A 19,585-nucleotide genomic window follows, 5' to 3' on the forward strand; every position below is an offset into this window, starting at 1 on the left:
TGCAGAACAGCAGAATCTATGACAGACCATGCTTAAGTGCAACAAAAAACTTGCCATGACATGTTGGGAGCACCCCTCTATGCCTCATCCAGAACAACAAATGCTGTTGATACAGGTCATTCCTCTCCTTTGCAAGCTCCTCAAAAATCCTTAGCCAACACACAAAGATGTGATGAATAAAGAAAATGTGCTGGTATTGCTTACTCCTGTTCTCGTCACTTCATTTTGTAGCACCGCTACTAGTTTGCCACAATTTGTTTGGAGCACCTTGCCCAAACTCAAGCAAGACACCAAATCTCTTCCCATACATGGCATACTATGAATGCACTCTACCAAACAAGCACTATGAACTGAGCAGTCTCCTCCACCCACAAGTGCTTCAGGGCCTCATCAAGACTATGCAGTGCTCTACAAATGCACCTTACTCTGTAGGTCACAGCATGATAAGGTCAGTTGAGGTCCTGCCAAAAATATAAAATATTTTCTCTTAAGATACACGTTATATACCAACATCTGCAAAACCTGTGTCTTAACAGTTTCTCTTTGCAAAGTGCTTTGTCTTTGTTTTATTGTGTTACCTTTCCTGTTTTATGACTTGATTGCTTTTGTAGTTCTTGACTTTATCTTGTGTTCTCTATTTAGGAAACCGCTAAACAACAGGGCGAGATGTGTTTAGAAGCTTTTTAAAGAGTGAATTTGGGGTAGTGAGTCTTGAATCCAAAGAGATAACCCTCACAGTGTTGGTTAGTTAAGAGGGTGTCAGAAAAATAAAAAAGTAACAGCTGCGCTAAAGACAATATAACAAAAAATATTATGAGACAAAAATGGCAAACTAGACTGAATGGAAGAGACGCCCACCAGGACACAGACAAAATAAACAATAGCGGATAAAACAAATTGGCCCACATTCTGAACTTTACTTTCCATAAAAAAAATAAGGCCCAAGGATCTGTTGGTTTGGACTGTCTGAGATCTTCTGCCCACAATTGAGGATGGGTGGATCACAATGACTTTGCAATCCGAAGCAGGGGTCAATTGATCGCATGTGTCCCAAATTCATTTTAGTCAGGAAAAGATCCCTTATCTTCTAATAAATAGCTGATGGCGAAACGTGCAGCTGTTGCTGTGGTCAATCAACCAGTCGTATTGTTTCTGGTACAATTCTAATCTTGGAGCGAGCTTTTTCAAGCCATCAAGCCCATCAATTTTTTGAAATGTTTGTGTAGATCAATAATACAAATAGATAGAGAAGATTGCAAAGAAGGATAGATAGGGCTGGAAAGATAGATATAACGTTTTGCGTTAGAAAAAACTTTTAGCTTGCTGGATGGTTGCAAAGCTAGACAAGGATAGATAGATAGATAGATAGATAGATAGATAGATAGATAGATAGATAGATAGATAGATAGATAGATAGATAGATAGATAGATAGATAGATAGATAGATACAGACAGACAGACAGAGTGCTAGATAGACAGAGTGCTAGATAGACAGACAGAGTGCTATATAGATAGATAGACAGAGTATTAGATGGATAGACAAACAGAGTGATAGATAGATAGTTAGACAGAGTGCTAGATAAATAGATAGACATATAAAGTGCTAGATAGATAGATAGACAGAGTGCTAGATAGATAGACAGATAGAGTACTAGATAGATACATAGACAGTGTGCTAGATAGATAGATAGATAGATAGACAGACAGACAGACAGACAGACAGACAGACAGACAGACAGACAGATAGATAGACAGAGTGCTAGATTGATAGACAGACAGATAGATAGGGTTTCAAAGATAAGTCAGGAGAGATGGCTAGATAGGGCTATATATAGAGAGAAGTGGTTGCATATATAGATCGGACAGGAAATTGGAGTACATGGTACAGCTTCAATTAATAACAATAGTTAATTGTCTCTGTATGCACGGCGTACAGGAGCAGTGAATACACAGTAGACAAGCAGGACATACAGGGTCTCAGAAACTAAACTAAATTGTTTTACAAAAGGAATTTACATCATGATTAGCAGACAGAAAGTGATAAAGTTAGAATGTGCCCTGTGCTCACATCATACACAACATGAGCAGGTAGGCAAGAAATGATGACATCAGGATCTAAACACTGATGTACACACTAAAGTAATACTAAAGTCAAAACCAACACTGGAACTGAAGGGAACTACATTGTGTGTGAATGTGCTCCTTGGGAAAGAGCAAAATGACATCACTCACAATTCAGTTAGCCAGTGGCTGAAGTGGGCTGACCCATAGCCTCATGCCGTATTCCGTAGTGGGTGGAAGAAAATGTGAATGACACAACAACAGACCAATTGATGAAGAGAGCTCACTGAAAGCCACATCCCTAAATATATTATACATAGATTGTTTTTAATTTTAGTAAAATCAAAGGGTCTTGGAAAATGCCAGACCTAAAGAGTAGATGTGACATAAGGCTATTGGAAAAACTCATACGTTGATGTCATGTCAGCACTTGGCCACTCCTATTCTTAGAAGAAGGTTTCAAGTAGTTTTGGGCTGTAATAACACTTTCTGTCAAATGTGACTTTTGTATAGATATCAGCTATGCTCCCTACACAGTGCAGTGAACAGCCATTCCATAGAGCCTGTCTTGCATTTAAGGCCAATGCAACAATGTCTACTTTACCCAATCTGTGTTGCGCAAGGTATCCAAATCTGCATATGTTGTGTCTTGTGATGTTTCTTCGCCGGCCTTGAGCTTTTTCAGCATCTGCAAAAGCATCGTAAAGAACTCGAAGTAAGCAGTTAATCTCCCTTAGAAGCACAGCAAGCGCAAATTAAACAACAAGACTTGGCTACTTTAATTTCGAGGGTGCGCAGGGAACTAAATCAGCTTCAAGACAGCCAGGACTGCAGCGCGGATGAACTAAGGACAATTTAGTGTTCAATTGGAGGGTGCACTTGATTTGTGTTACTATTTTTCTAGGTTGCTTAATTTCCAATTCCTATCCATAAAAATGTTCCCTCTGTTTTCTAGTTGAATGCCAAATTATATTTAAAGAGAACAAGGGTTTTCATGTTTTCACACAGTTTCAGTCTCAAACCCAGAATTCGTCTGCTACTCTCTGTCTGAAATAACCCACAATAGAATTAATAAAAAATGTAACCCATTCTCTGAATCAACAAAATTGACCCAATCCTTTTGCTGCAATTTACAGCCAATATAAGATACTGTAGACATGAGTGAATGAATGGGCAGTGTTATAGAGCACACGGCTTCTCAAAGAGTGTGCTGGCGCTGAAACTGTGGTATGCACCACAACATTGGTCTATTAGATGTTTTCTTAAGTTGTGTTACTTGGTATGGCCTTGTAACACTGTGGGCTCTTTGGAGCATGTGTTCTTCAGGCTTTGGGTTGTAGTATGGACTTTCCTCCAGACAGGAGTTTGTTTGGTGGGATGTCCCTTCTGCAATGTGTAAAATAAAATTTCCCTTGGACTTACTGTCATTGCTATTCATTCAGACTCATACAGTACTTCATCCACACTGGTGTCAGAATGAGGGATCTCCCCGTTACATACACAAACCCATTGCACATGTGACTCCAAAATTATCAGGACAGTATTCACATTTATTATGTAATCAATAAAAACTATTAAAAATACAATGATAAAAAGTCCATCACGCATTCAATGACCCTGTACAAAACAGTCATAATAAGTTAAAATACATTACACAAAAGAGACATAATCAAGTGATTCATTTAGAAAACATCTTAGGTCATTAATCCGTTAGAATCTTGAAACCATGTCAGGCTAATATTCTGACACCAGTGTGGATGAAGTACTGTATGAGTCTGAATGAATATCAACGACAGTAAGTCCAAGGGAAATTTTATTTTACACGGTTTGTGTTGGTACCCAGTCCCTTGGTTGGTTGGGCCACTCCCTCTATAGTTAACGCCTTCTGCAATGTGTCCATCTTTCAGTCCCCAAGTCTGGCCCAGTCTCCATGCTTTCCTTACCCAGGATCTGTGTCTCCTTCTTCCAGTGCCTAAGTCTTCATTGCTTGTATTTCCCCAACCCTAAGCCTACATCTCCCCATCCTGGGGCCCCTCAGGGGGATCTACGAGCTCTGTTTATTTTCTGTACCTTTCACTCCATGCCCTTCCCCTAACCCAGTGTAAATAAACAGGAGGCTGCTGAGGTGTTAAGGTTAGCACAAGTCAATCCTGTGAAGCAATTGGGGGTCAAAGGGTTCATGGTATCACGTTGACTATCACTGTCCTTTTGGTGAATCAACGTCCATTGGTAAGATAGAGCAACTTGCATGTCACTGTCGGTGCTCTGTTACCTAGTTCTGCAAGAACAAAATGGCTGCTTACTGGGATTGTCCGGTTAAAACCATGTTCAACTGTGCTATTCTGTTTGTCCGCAGAGAAGACACTGGACCAAGAAGTGAGGCACAGTTTTGATTTGGGTCTCAGGAGCATGCCTGTGAATCGTGGGCCGCGCCTTTCCTTCAAAGGGTGACTTAAGATGGCGCTCATCACTATATAAAGGTAAAGCAAACATTGCAATCTCCACTCTGAAAAATTGTATGTAGATACAGACTTTTGAGAGCTATACTGCAAGTTATACTCTGACATATGTTTGTTTTTTTACATTTAGAGAAGCTTCAATAAATAAATGTCTATTTTTTAATGTGAAGCTCTACAGTTAAGGTAGTGGATTGGTCATATTTATACAAGAAAAATTTGTGGAGACTCTTTAATGGTTACCTAAAAAATCATTTTCTGTATATAATTTTCTGCGTACAGACAACATTCTTCCTTGAGGTGATCATAAAATTAATTGGGGCAGATCTTGTCGAAATAGAACCATTCTCTCCGAAATCAATAAAATTACAGATCGCTATTCGATATTTGGAATATTACAAACACATTGGTGAATAGCGTTTTGACTGATAATCATTGAACAATTTCATGTTGAAATAAACTTAAAAGTCGATTGAATGAGTGATTTGTCATTAAAGAAGGCAAATAATCGTAGAAACTCTGTTGTTTGCTCCTGGCAACTGACCTGCATTCTGGAGTGAAATAGAATTGTTCCAATAAATTATGGTCTAAGCACTCTTGTGGACAGGGACGGTGTGACTTACCCAAATTATTTTAAAGATATATTAACGAACTTGCTTTAAATCCTTACATTAACACTACATTTCAGAAAACATTTGAGGGCAGTAGAAGGTGACATACAGTACTTTGGAAATTGCTAGCAGTATTGCTTCAGACATGTAATTCACAGACAGGTTGAAAAGTATTGGAGCCAGGAGACATTTTTGCATGTCACGTCGGTTAAAGCTAAATGTCGCTGAGCATTTAACTTGTACCCATGCCTAGCCGTGAAGTGGTTTGTCGTGGAAATTCATGACCGTACACATCAAAAATTTGCCGATCAGTGTTTTTCTCTGTTTTTTCTTCTGTCCGTTAGTTTGAAGGCCGATAAACTCTAAAATGGCTTACTGGTGGGACTGTGAGTATGATGGTCCCTCTCCAGTGAGGCATTGGATCACCTATGCTAGCAGCCTTCCCCACTGTCTGCAATGACTGTCTGAAGATACACATTGACATTGCCGGTGAGTGACAATGGGGATCACTGACAGGTGCTCCTAGTTTTGACACATTGCAGTCAAGCTTCATTCATCAAAGGACACCAAACATTTGGTACTATGAGAAGGGTAGTTCACGATTGCTGAGAAAGTAAACTAAAGGAAACATTGGTAGCAGTGGTTTACAGCATCGCACATCCAAAACACTTCTGGATTAAGTAACTAAGCACGAGTAAGCAAAGTATTAGCACCACACTGCGGTGCTCACATGGTATCCAGACACTATGCTACCACTATAGTTTGTATTCTTTGGGGGAAAAATACCACAAAGCCAAAATCTGATATCGAAAAACTTGTCACTCTTGGCACAGTTGAATGAACATCCTTGATCTTCCAAGAAGCAGGACTCTTTTGTCTTGGATGCTAGCGACCTTCTTTCATTCGGATAATATAGAACCTTGAAAAAGTCAGTTATAGACTAAACACGTGTCAGCTGACAGTGTTATTCAAGAATTGGATGTCTAAATAAGACTAGTGGAACTGCTGAAAGATCCAACTCTGTAATACAAGCAGGTAGTTCTAGGACTTTACTTGTGTTATTCTCAAAAAAACATAATTTATGTTCTGTGCATCTACAGAGATAGACTAATTAATGTAACTGTTGTATTGAATATTAATTTGTGCTTCGGTATTCCTATATCAGATAAAGGAAAATAAAGGTGACCTTTATCTTGTTATCTTTTAAGAAATTGGGCGTTTACTTCAAAATATTTAAATCTAATATCTTGAGCCGCTTAGTTGCCGTTGTAATATAAAAATCCTGCTGTCTCACAGGAAGTGTCAATATTTGTGACTTTAATGTTGCAGGTTTCTATTCCCAATTTATGTGTATAGTTTTCACTTGTATTGGTATTGACTGTAACTTGGAGCTGCTAATGGAAAATTAACATTGTGATGGCATGTCTGGTGCATTTAAGGATTTATTTTCTATTTAGACTTACATCATTTTTTTTTCCGTTTATTTTTTTTAAATCACAAAAAAATTGATTCTTCAAAAACTAATTTTATTTACCTATGATTCTATGGAACATATAGAGCCATTGAGAAATCAGCTCTCACTAACCTTGATCTTTGCACGTTAGAAAATGGGAAGTACCATTTTCCCCGCTCTCCATAGAGAATTTTGTGATACCAGAACAGTGAGGCGAGCACATGGAACTCAGTAATGATTAGCACTAGTAAAGAGAGGCGCCAGAGAAGAGCGCAGACTTTTACTTCCGTCTCTGTTCAACACATACATGATAGGTTATCATGCATTTTTGGTGAGTTCAATAGCTCTGGCCACCAGATGATTTAAAAACCTTTTGGCAATCAATCCTAATATGTATTTGATCCTTACTAGTATTTTTGTATTTTTTTCCTCAAACAATTTTTTAGATGTCTATGTGACATTTCCCCTAAAACGAATATTTTTTAATTTTTTAAAAATTATATCTGCTTATGATTTAAATACCTGGTAAGCTAAGAGTATTTATTTAAATAAAACCTTTTTTCTCTTTGGGTTACTTTTCTAAATGTAGTTATGCCACATAAACTTGCTTTTAAATAAAAATACTTTTTTTTTATAATCAACTTTATTGATATTTTGACAACAAATAAATTCATTGGTAGCAGATCGAGCATCATAATAAAGGTGTCATCACATACAAAAAATACTTTGTTATTATGAAAGACATATATTCTGAGCCACTACTTTTCGCTTTAATTTTTCTCAACACTTTGAAAGGTCTGGAAGAGACAGCGCACACGATGCCTAGGCGAACCCTAAAAAGTATAACAGAAGGCTATTGATGTATACACATGTGGGAGTCATGGGAACACTTAATCTCATCTGCACACTGAATGATGCTAGGAACCCTCTGTTGTACAGGTTACCATCACAGACTGACACCGTCTGAAATTGAGGGTTTCTCCAAAGTAGGTAAACTGAGCTTACAGTTGGTGTATTGAACAAAGTGTACTAATTTAGATCTTAAAAGACAACTAAGCCCGGGGCGTTGTTATTTAGCATCAAACTGGAGAGGAGCACATGTTGTCAAGTGGCTGAATGACAAACTGTGTGTCTGTGAAACCTGAGCTCAAATCCTGGCTTCCGCACTTGACCAAATTGTGTGCTTCCAGGCATCTTGCTTTGCTTCACTGTCTCTTTCTTGACTAAGAAATCTTGAAACACCTAGGGCCTCAGTTCTGAGTGGGGGCTATACTGAAACAAAATCCTCACTCATGCAGGGAATAAAAAAAATAACGTTGCTCTACATATTACAATGTTGACCGATTAAATAGCGGACATCACACTCTGAAGTGTCTCTAGGCTCAATCATGGCAGGACACCCATGCCCTCGTGGGATGGTGGGCAGGTTGTTGGTGCAGAACCTGTTGAAGCCACAGTTTCCCGAATCCCTACTCCTGTTGAAAACCGACATCATCCCTAGCAGAAATGTGGAAACGAGACTCAAACTGCAGGAAGGACAAGTGAAATGTAGCCCATGGGGTTTGGTCGGGTCATAGCAGCCCTTTCTGCTCTGAAAGCAGCCCCTATCCTGAAACCTGTTCGTGGACATGCCAGAGCGGCAGACTGTCCAGTGCACCCCGAGCGAAGCTGTGTGACCTTGGGCAATTCAGTTTGATTACCTGTGTCTCGGTTCTCTTATCTGTAATATCAAGAATATTTAAAAACAGAATTACTCTAGCTTTAAAGGCTTTAGTACGGCTTACATTTTTACACGTATTATGCCTCGTTCTGCCTACGTGGGTGACTCCCACCTCCAAGAAGCCGTTCACTCAGCAGAGAGCGAACTGTTGAAGCAAAGAAGCGCGTTTGCATACAGCACCCGTCGCTCCCCGTAGAGCCTTCATTCTCCTCGCCCACGTCACCCGCCGTGAACGAGGCCTCGAGAGATGTTTGCACACAGACAGCGCCCTCGGGGGAAGGAGGCGCTCCTATTGTTATGACTGACTGCAGCTGTCAAATTTAACAATACAGCTCTTTGAAATGGGGCAGCGGAGCGTGAAGAACGCCCTACATGTCCAACTGAGCAGAAACAAACAAACACCTGAAGTCTTGGGCGTGGAGCTGTATGCAGCGCACAGCGTCTGAGCAAACGCCGGCCGTCTCGCGGCACTGAGAAGTCCGCGCTGCTAGGAAGCCAAACAGCAGACTCCAAGGTGCAGGTATCGCACCCCCACCCCCACCCCCGACACGCCTCCAAAGTGTACTTATTATTTGTGTTAATTATAATTGTAGACTAACAAGTCAAGATGACGCAGACACGCAATGACCGACCGACACCACACCTTTCGTTACATGCCAGTACCAAAGGCTGGAAAGGCAACCAACAGTATCGAGCTTTGGCAAAACCAATAGGTCTCTAGTATGTGAGAGCTATTTGCTTTGCAAGTACCTTTTAACCATGTGGCTGCTGTTCAGTATGGCTAAAAGTTAGCGGCGTGAAATAGAGGAGAGTGGAGAAGAGTGGTTGTGGAGAGGCATGGTGTGGCTTAGAGTGGTGTGGTGTGGCATAGAGTGGCACCGCGTGGTGTAGAGTGGTATGGTGTGGCATAGAGTGGCACAGCCTGATGTAGAGTGGTATGGAAAGAAGTGGTGTGGAGTTGAGTGGAGAGGGGTAAAGTAACAGAGTGGGGTGTCACAGAGTACAGTGGCTTAGAGTGGCATAGAGTACAGTGGTGGAAAGTAGAATGGCATAGAGTGGCGTTGAGTCGAGTGGCATGAAGTTGAGTGGAGTAGATTGAAGTAGAGTGGCATAGAGTCTAGTGAAGTGGTGTACAGTAAAGTGAAGTGGCATATAGTGGAGTGCCATAGAGTGCCATGGAGTGGTTTAGAGTGGCGTGGGGTAGAGTGGCATAGAGTAGAGAGAGTAGTGGCATAAAGTGGAGTGGTGTAGACTAGAGTGGCGTAGAATGGAGCTGCATGGAGTGGTGTGAAGTGACAAGGCATAACATAAAGTGGCATTATGTGGAGTGGAGTGCAATAGAGTAGAGCGGAGTGCTGTAGAATGGACAACACCACCCTCCGTGGTACCCCCGTCTACAGACCTCCTGGCCCATGCCCGCCCTTCACCCAACGCCATTGTTGACTTCATCGCACCCCAGGCTCTCACATCCACCTATTAAATCCTACTTGTCGACCTCAACTTTCACCTGGACAACCCCAACGACCAGAACACTGTATCCCTTCTGGAGAACCTTGCGAACATAGGACTCAAGCAGCTAGTCACCTCTCCAACCCACACAGCAGGACACATGCTCAACCCCATCTTCTCCGCCAGCGAAAACATTCCCTACAGCCACACCACTGAACACCTCTGGAATGACCAACACTGGGTGCACTTCACCAAACCCACCCTACACCACTGCTCTCACCGGCGCCCCGCTGTAGCTGGAACAAGGTCGCCAAAGAACATCTCACGCCTCTCCCAGCACTAACACACCGCTGACATCCTCCGACACTAATACCTCAGTACTCAACCTCCACGGATGGCTTTCCAACTGCTCCGACACTCTGGCATCCCTTAAGAAAGCATCCGGCAAGCAACACTCCAGGAAAGCCAGCTGGTTAACTCCGACCCCCCACGAGTCCAGACACACCTGTTGACTATTCGAGAAGAGACGGAGGAACAAAACCCCAGAAACCCACGCAACCTTCAAAGCCACCATCACTGCATATAACCTCCTCCTCAAAACCACCAAGAAAATGGCCCATCAAGACAGAAGCAACACCAACGCACACAACAGCAAAGAACTCTTCACCATCAACAAGGAGTTTGCCAGCCCAACAGGGAGACCACAGACATCCCACCCTCCCAAGACCTCTGCAACAAACTTGGCACCACAAGATCAGGTAGCTCTAAAACAGCTTTAACACCCAAAACCCCGCCACCACACCCAACACCACCTCACCCAACCATGCTGCACCCCATCAGAGCCCATTCAACTGGACACTGCTCAACCAGACCACACACTCAAGACCATGAAGAGCATCCACTCTAGAGCACCCATGGACACATGCCAGCACCACATCTTCCACAGAGTAGCCAACTCCATCGCCCCATTCTTTGCAGCACCATCCATTGCTCCATCGAGACACCACCTTCCCAGACGACTTGAAATACGCCAAGACCAACCCCCTGCTGAAGAAGCCATCCATCAACTCAACAGACCTCAAGAACTTCAAACCCATCTCTCTGCTCCCCTTCCCAGCCAAGGTCATAGAGAAGGCCACCAAACGTCCTGGTTTTCTGGCTGTTCCATTCCGGGCCAGCCATTTTGGAGAGGTCGGCGGACTAGTCTCCCCCTCGCCCTGACTACTTGAGGGCGGGAGTCTCTCGCGCGCAATCACTAACAAAACGAAGATTGCAGCGCTAGCGCTACACCTTTACTAGCGCTAACTCGCACCAGAATTGATACAAATAACTTACAGCATTTTTATTGAGCCTTTTAGAATTTTAAAAATTTCGAGTGTGATTTACTATGTGTTCTTAATGTAATACTGTGCTTTAGAAACCTCTGTTCTGCCCTTACCTGCAGTTTGCTCGCTTTCCCCGGTCCACCACAGCTTTTGTGCTGTTTGTCGTGGAGGGAGCTTTGGAGCGAAATCACTTCCTGGTTTTCTGGCTGTTCCATTCCGGGCCAGCCATTTTGGAGAGGTCGGCGGACTAGTCTCCCCCTCGCCCTGACTACTTGAGGGCGGGAGTCTCTCGCGCGCAATCACTAACAAAACGAAGATTGCAGCGCTAGCGCTACACCTTTACTAGCGCTAACTCGCACCAGAATTGATACAAATAACTTACAGCATTTTTATTGAGCCTTTTAGAATTTTAAAAATTTCGAGTGTGATTTACTATGTGTTCTTAATGTAATACTGTGCTTTAGAAACCTCTGTTCTGCCCTTACCTGCAGTTTGCTCGCTTTCCCCGGTCCACCACAGCTTTTGTGCTGTTTGTCGTGGAGGGAGCTTTGGAGCGAAATCACTTCCTGGTTTTCTGGCTGTTCCATTCCGGGCCAGCCATTTTGGAGAGGTCGGCGGACTAGTCTCCACCCTCACCTAATCTATAAGACCCCACACGAACTAGCGCAGCGGTGACGCGCAGTGGTAGCGCCGTATACGCGCCGAAGAGGCGCCAAAGAGTAGCCAGTCTGCGCACGGAGGCGGACGGGGCCGGACGGCTATCGCATATTTTCGCTCTCCGTGCTAGTGGCACTATGTGTCGCTGTACACTTACGTATTCCAGCCCCCAGCTCCGCTCCTTACGCCCCCCGTGTAGTCGCTGCCATCATGTTTTTCCGGGAGGGCGGGCTCTAAGGAAAGGCTGTAGTACTTGTGGCTGGCGCCTCCCTGATCGGAAATCTTTTATACAGGTCAGCCCACCCTTTCAGCATAACTGTCTGCTACTGAACACCAGATCCCTACCCGGCCACTCTTTAGACATTTGGAATATGTTACAGGATTCTAACATATCCTGTCTGTTCCTTACGGAAACTTGGCTGTCCGATTCTTCCTCTCCTGATTTGGCCAATGCCGTACCTTCTGCCTATAATATTTATAGGAAAGACAGGTCATCCGGGAGAGGTGGTGGAGTGGCTATTATAGTTAAGAAGAATATTGTATGTCATACGTTCTCAGTAGACAATATACAGGGCTGCGAAGCATTAGGCTTTACTCTCCAGCTCTCATCTTCCCAGGCCTGTACTGGTATCCTGGTCTACAGATCACCAGGATCGGTGGGGCTGTTTTTGGAAGAACTACAGGCAGCCCTATCAATACCATGCCTTAGGTCTAATCATTGCATTTTATTAGGTGACTTAAATATCCATATGGATAATAGTTCAGATCCGGACACCCTAAAACTGCTAGATATTACTTCCGTGTTTGGCCTATCTCCTTATGTGGCAGGACCGTCTCATAATAAAGGCCACACGCTTGACCAGATTTTTTCTACCGTTCCTATCTGTGTCGACCCTCCCATGCCAGTTTTGTGGTCAGATCATTTTCTCATCATTTTCTCCATCTCTGTCATGGCTCCATCACGGTCCCAACCAGTAGGGTCGCTAAAGCCTCTCTCCAAACCTTTCCATCTCCTTACTAGAGAGATGCTATCAAATGTTCTAACTAGCTTCCCGTGTCCCACCTCTAACAATGTAGAGGAGTACATCGATCTCTTCCATAATTGGTTCACAGACCGTCTAGAGAGCTTGTTTCCAGCCAAGAAACATACTTCTGCAGACAAGAGAACATCTGCTCCTTGGTTTACCCCCCACCTAAAAAAAGCACGACAAGATCTCAAGAAAGCAGAAAGAGCATGGAGGCGATCCTATGATCTTTCTGAGAGGTTAAATTTTAAGACGCAGACTCGGGCCTACCATAAATTAATTTGGGAAGGTAAAAAATCCTATCTAGAATCCAGAATCAATGAAGCGGAGCATTCTAGCAAGGACATTTTTAGGGTGGTTAAAGACTTCACCTCTCCCTCTGCTTACACTCCGACCCATGTTCACTCCGAAACTTGGTTGAAGGAATTAGCTGTCTATTTTGTACAGAAAATTACCTCTATTCAATCTTCCCTCCAGGCCACTTTCCAGCAGCATACGACAAGTCTGGGATGTCCCCTGCCAGATCATGGCCCCTTTTTGTCCAATTTTCCCCCATTAGATCTAGAGAGTTCTCTTGCTATTCTGACAAGTCTCAAATCCGGATCTCCACAGGATCCTTGCCCTGCCAAGTGTCTAGCAAATATGGCACCTGTTCTCAATGACTTGATAAACCCCATCTTGAATTCGTCACTCTCTTCCGGGATAGTTCCCAAAGCTTGGAAGAGTGCCATGATCTTACCACTTATAAAAAAAACGGCGCTCGACCCTGCAGTTCATGCAAACTACAGACCCATCTCCTTACTCCCTGCTCTGGCGAAAGTGACAGAAAGGTTTGCCCACAGATCTATTTCCAATTTTATCGAAGAAAGGGGTCTGTTGCACGGTACTCAATCCGGTTTCCGTGCAAATTTCAGCACGGAGACCGCGCTCCTTGAAGTCACAGATGCCATCAGGGAGGAGTTGGATGCTGGTAAAAAAGTGGTACTGATTATGCTGGATCTGTCGGCGGCTTTCGACACCGTTCCCCACGCACTTCTTCTCTCCAGACTCTGGGACTTCGGTCTGCGGGGAACGGTGTGGAACTGGCTTAAATCCTTCTTAGCCGACCGCCGGCAGACAATCTGGGCGCCACCTTTCTCTGCTGAAATGTCACCGCTTGAAGTGGGGGTCCCGCAAGGTTCCATCTTAAGCCCCCTCCTGTTTAACATCTTTATGGCCCCCCTGGCGGTGACGGCGGAGTCTTTTGGCGCCCGGATTGTCAGCTATGCTGATGACACCCAGCTTCTCTTTGTAAGTAACAGAGATGGTCAGTTTGATGGTGGCCAGGTCAACGGATGTTTGAGTGCTATTTTTGAGTGGTTTGGATGCCACGGGCTGAAGTGCAACGCCGACAAGTCGGAGTTGCTCTTCTTTGGCTGTACATCTGAACCCGATTGGAAAACCTGGTGGCCGAAAGACATGTCCCCTCCCACTAGTTCGTCTGAGAAAGCCAAAAATCTGGGAGTGGTGATTGACAACAAGCTATCTTTCGGACCACATATTTCATCTCTCACTGGGAAATGTTTCGGCATCCTCCGGATGCTTCGCAAATTTCTCCCCCTAGTCTCTATCCAGCACAGAAAAATTATTGTCCAGGCACTGATCTGCTCCAGGCTGGATTATGCAAACATTCTGTTTCTGGGACTTCCCAAATACCTGGTCAGGCGTTTGCAAATCGCCCAGAATTCTGCAGCCCGAGCCATTTTTGGCCTTCCAAGGAAAGCCAGAGCCACGGATCTTCTCGCCACACTGCATTGGCTACCAGTTGCAAAAAGGATTTTATTTAAAACACTGACCACGACTTTCAAGGCCTTGCATGGCATAGGCCCCAAATATATCTCCAAACGACTGTCTTGGTATACCCCTCTCAGATCTCTTAGATCCTCGTCCTTATCAAAAATGAGTGTTCCCACTATCAAACGGGCAAGAGTAGGAGGCCGGTCTTTTCGGCACTTAGCCCCTCATGCATGGAATGATCTTCCAATCTCCTTAAGACAGACTTCCAGTCTTCTGTCTTTCCGCAAGGCCCTTAAGACTTGGCTCGTCCCGTAATCTTTGAGGCTGTTTTTTTGTCTGTATGCCCTTTTGGTGTTATGTTTTTTCCCCATCTTTCGGTTGGGAGTCTTCGTCAAAGCGCCGGGATACTCCAGTGGAGTGGCCGTGCGCTATAGAAGTGCACAAATAACATAACATAACATAACATCAAAGCCCAGTTCTCCAAGTTCATCGAAGCCAACCACGTCCTGGACATCTCCCAGTCCGGTTTCTGAAGCAATCACAGAACCAAGACCGCACTACTGGCGACACCAACGACATCCGCTCCCTCCTCGACCAGGTAGAAAACGCAGCACTCATCCTTCTGGACCTCTCAGCCTTCTTCGACACCGTCTCCCATTGCACCCTAATCATGAGACTCCACGATGTCGCCCTCTGTGACAAAGCCCTGGACTGGATCTATTCCTTCCTCACCGGTCGAACACAGCGAGTCAGACTACCTCCATTCCTCTCAGAACCCACAGAGATCAGCTGTTGAGTGCCATAGGGGTCCTCCCTGAGCCTCAACCTCTTCAACATCTACATGATCCACTCACAGCCATCATCAGGAACCATGGACTCCACATTGTCTCCTACGCTGACATCACCCAGCTGATCCTCTCCCTCCTTCACAAACCCACAGCTGCCAGAAACAACTTCCACAGCGGGATGAAGGCCGTTGTCACCTGGATGAAATACAGTTGCCTCAAACTCAACTCAGACAACACCGAAGTCCTCATCCTGGGACCCAGCCCCTCAGCTTGGGACAACTTCTGGTGGCCCACTGCATTGGGAACCCCTTACCCCCATGGACCATGCACAAAACCTCTGCATCATACTGGAATCCTCGCTCACAATGAACCGCCAGATCAACGATGTATCCTCATCATGCTTCCACATGCTTCACCTGCTTCGAAAGATATTCAGATTGATCCCCACCAAATCCAGAAAGATTGTAACCCATGCACACATCAGCAGTAGACTTGACTACGGCAAACCACTCTACGCCAGCGTCACCCGGAAACTCCTCAAGAAACAACAGAATGTTCAAAATGCCACAGCCAGACTGATCCTCAGCATCCCCTGCTGCAGCCGCAGCCACATCACCAAACACCTTTGAGAACTCCACTGGCTTCCAGTCAACAAAAGAATCACTTTCAAGCTCCTCACACACACCTACAAAGCCCTCGTCTACGCAGGACCAGCATATCCGAACCACCGCCTCTCATTCCATGTACCCACCAGACACCTCTGCTCTACCCAACCGGCCCTGGCCACCGTCTCACAGATCCACAAGACTAGAACTGGAGGAAGATCCTTCTTCTACCTCACTACCAAGACCCGGAACACCCTGCCTCTCCACCTCAGGTAATGCCTGTCGCTGACCCAATTCAGGAAGGATCTCAAGAACTGGCTCTTCAACTGAACACCAGCTCCCAGAGAGATCAGCAGCCATCCCTCTTTCAGGCTGAGGGGGTCAGCACCTTCAGACCCTCACAGGTGGGTAGCCTCTCTAATCATACCCCTAATTGATTGATTGATTGATTAATTGATTGAATGGAGTGGCATAGAGTAGAGTGGAGTAGCGTAGCATAGAGTAGTACAGGTACAAGTACCCCAAATGATGCAGGCATAGATAAACATTGTTCAAAAATGCATTTGAAAGCAGAACGAATGGAGAAAGCTGCATGAGAAATGTAAGTCGGGGATGTGTCCTGAAATACGTACCTCAACCACAGCGCGATCAGCAGATGGATACTAATTAAGTTAAATCAACCTGTGCTTGGTCCATGCTCCAAAGAACGAAAATGAAGTGACGTCCAGCATGCACTGGCCAATGACGAGGCAGCAAAAAAGATTGACAATGAGGCCAACGAATGGTGAACAATAGGTGGGCTCAAAACGCTTTATTCTAAGCAATACCCCTACAAGAGAGACCTAAAAATGTACACACACAACTTAGACACACAGTGGGCTGACCCGCAAATGGATTTAAGAGTACTATTTTACATTATCGACTGTAGCGACCCTCATGTTGTCTGACGCACTATAATAAAGCTGACACTAGAATTGACAGAAGCAAAACCAAAGCCTGTCCGTGCACAGCTTCATCCTTCTCTTATGAACCCTCTGTTGCTACACCCAGCATCATGGTCCTTGCATGTGTGTCTGCGTGTGTCACGTGACGCAACATTCCTCCCAAAATATTTTTAGATGCAAACCATTCGTTGGCTTCATTGTCAATCTTTTTTAGATGCAAACCAGTGAGCTTCAACAGGGAACCTTCACCGGAAAGGTTAACTTGATTGAGCGCCCAATTGATATGTTGGCGAAAAAGTACTTCATTGCAACAGCGATGAAGTACCCTTTCCTGCAACATAATGGTCCACCAGCCTGATTTAAATGTTGGCGGACCTTTGGTGTAACAATGGCGGAGACTAATCCATCTGCGCCGAGGTTACACACCTCTGTCACACACGATTAGGGCACTGTTTAAATCCTGTCCTTCATTAACATGTAGCCCGGTTTTTGTGTCACAGGAATGGTAGAGTTTGTTGGGACAACTACAGGGCGCTTTTGTTTCAGAGTTGCAGTGACTTAAAGGGGAGATAGACACCAAAGGCAGCCGTGCAGGACAGTATTGAGTGGTTAGGCAGGATCCTAACGAAAAGAAGGGTAGAAGACTAGAGAAGTGGATCCCTAAATTTGCACACAGTGAGAGTAAGAAGTTCAGGAGTGTGGCAATCTTAAGGGGCAGAGGCTGAGAAAAGGACTTAGTAAGATGGTTGGTAAGGGGGCTGAACAGCGGTTACATTACAGGGATGTGTGACAGTAATAGAAAGGCAATCAGGTATGGCTAGTACAGGATGGGGAAGGTGACTTGAAGGGAATAGGGCAGGTCAGTAGAAAGTGCATGGGACATACAGAAGAACTTGACAGTAAAATAAAAGGTGGAGGGCTGGATGGAGCATAGATGGTGGTGCATGGTCTATCTTCTTGCCCATCTTCCTTGTGTCCACATTAGACCCGTTAAGACTATTCATCATGTTTTGACCATTGATTAAGGGCGCAGAGGTTCACCTGGAAAAGATGATATTGAATTTGACTTGAGCACTATTTGTTTGAATGCTATGCGAGTGCTGAAATGGGGCGGTGTGCCTAAGAATCACCTGCACCGCCAGAGATCCAACGCAAGGTTGCACACCTACCTCTTTGGATTCCCGAATCTTGGACAAAAATGCTTGCAGCTCCACCGTCTCCATGAAGAGGGCCCGGCACACAGCCTGGTAGTGACACTGCGCCTCCTTTGGGTCTGTTAGATGGGATGCACACACCATCATCACCTGCTGAAAGGGACGCAGGACTTTGGCTGTTCCCTCAGCCTCTTCCTCATCTTCCTGCCCCCCATAGCCTTCGTCCATGGTGCCGGAGCTAGTGCTTTCAGTGTCACTGTTGGCCATGAGGTCAATGAGCTGCTCCAGCTGGGGACTCAGCTCCCGCTCCTCGTTGTCTTCCAGACCCCAGTCCAGGGCTCGATAGATTGCGAATCCTAGTGACTGCACCATCTGCAGAACAGAAGGAAACCAGAAAGAGAGACATTAAAATGCCAGCAAATGGAAAACATGACATACACTAGGGTTCTGATAGAGATCCGTACAGAGCACAAGAAACAATACAAGAAGAGGCAAATGAACTGGCAATAAAATAACAAGAAAAATAAAATGACAGTTACAAGACTTGAGGAAGAATGTCGGAGACCTAAAGACACAAGAAAAGAGTTTCCAAGACATGAAAACCCCCACATCTATCTGCAGACACAAAACGGGAGACAAGAAGAAAAGTCTAGATGCACAGAAAGACAAGAAGTGACTAGAAATCCCAAAGAAGTCAAGCAAAGACATGAAAAGCAGTAAAATAAGAGAAAAGAAGGGGTTGCAGATCCCAAAAGAAAAAGTCACAAAAAGATGATTACAAAAAAAGAAATAGAAACGAGTCAAAAAGAGAACTACATATATTACAAAGACAGTCAAGAACAAACTGTGGAGACAAAAAGAGTTAAGATAACTGCAGGCACAAAGCAGATGAGAGAGAGATCTGATTTAGTAAACGAGAAGAGAACTGAAAACACAAAGAGTGCCAAATTATATATATATATATATATATATATATATATATATATATATATATGGAGAACTGTAGTGGCGAAAAGAAAAGAAAGCAGCAGACACAAAAGGATAAGAGAGCCCTTCAGCCACAGAGAAAGAAAGACAAGAAGAGAGCAGCAGACAAGAGCATCAGATAGGTCGACCAATGATCAACCAATTCTGTCCTGAAACAGTCAAGAGGATGCCCTCCAGTGCCCTCTACTACTCTCTCACATAAATGCAATTGTCACAGGCATATAAGCCCTATGTGCACTGAGTCAGCCAACACATAGTAGGCCTATCTGTGGACAGTACTCATAGAGAAACTGATCGCTATCTGACAAATAATAGACTACCAATGGCTCCCTCTGCCTAACATGCCAACAAACAGGTAACATAATTCAAACACACATGAGATAGTACTACCTTGTATATGGCACATTATATATGTTGTGTTTTTGTGATGTATGTTGTTTTGAGTTACATGCAAGTTTTGTGCAATGTTATATCAGACAACGCTGAGACCGCTTCAACGGCTACAGAATGTAGCAGTTCATCTTATTTTTTTGCACAGAGTTTCACATTTAGGGCAGACGGCCGTTCATCAGTT

General features: G+C 44.3%; 1 protein-coding gene across 1 annotated transcript in view; it reads right to left on the minus strand.

Annotated features, from left to right (window-relative positions):
- SPIRE2 (spire type actin nucleation factor 2) overlaps nucleotides 1-19,585 on the minus strand; it is a 248,938-nt gene that overhangs the window by 89,386 nt on the left and 139,967 nt on the right. Inside the window, exons 3-4 of the mRNA XM_086945787.1 lie at nucleotides 18,040-18,396; nucleotides 2,666-2,749 (exon numbers count right to left, since the gene is read on the minus strand). Coding sequence (XP_086801913.1) covers nucleotides 2,666-2,749; nucleotides 18,040-18,396 — 441 coding nt within the window. The remainder of the gene's footprint in view (nucleotides 1-2,665; nucleotides 2,750-18,039; nucleotides 18,397-19,585) is intronic.

Source organism: Lissotriton vulgaris, chromosome 12, assembly GCF_964263255.1.
Source record: "Lissotriton vulgaris chromosome 12, aLisVul1.2, whole genome shotgun sequence".
Lineage (NCBI taxonomy): Eukaryota > Metazoa > Chordata > Amphibia > Caudata > Salamandridae > Lissotriton > Lissotriton vulgaris.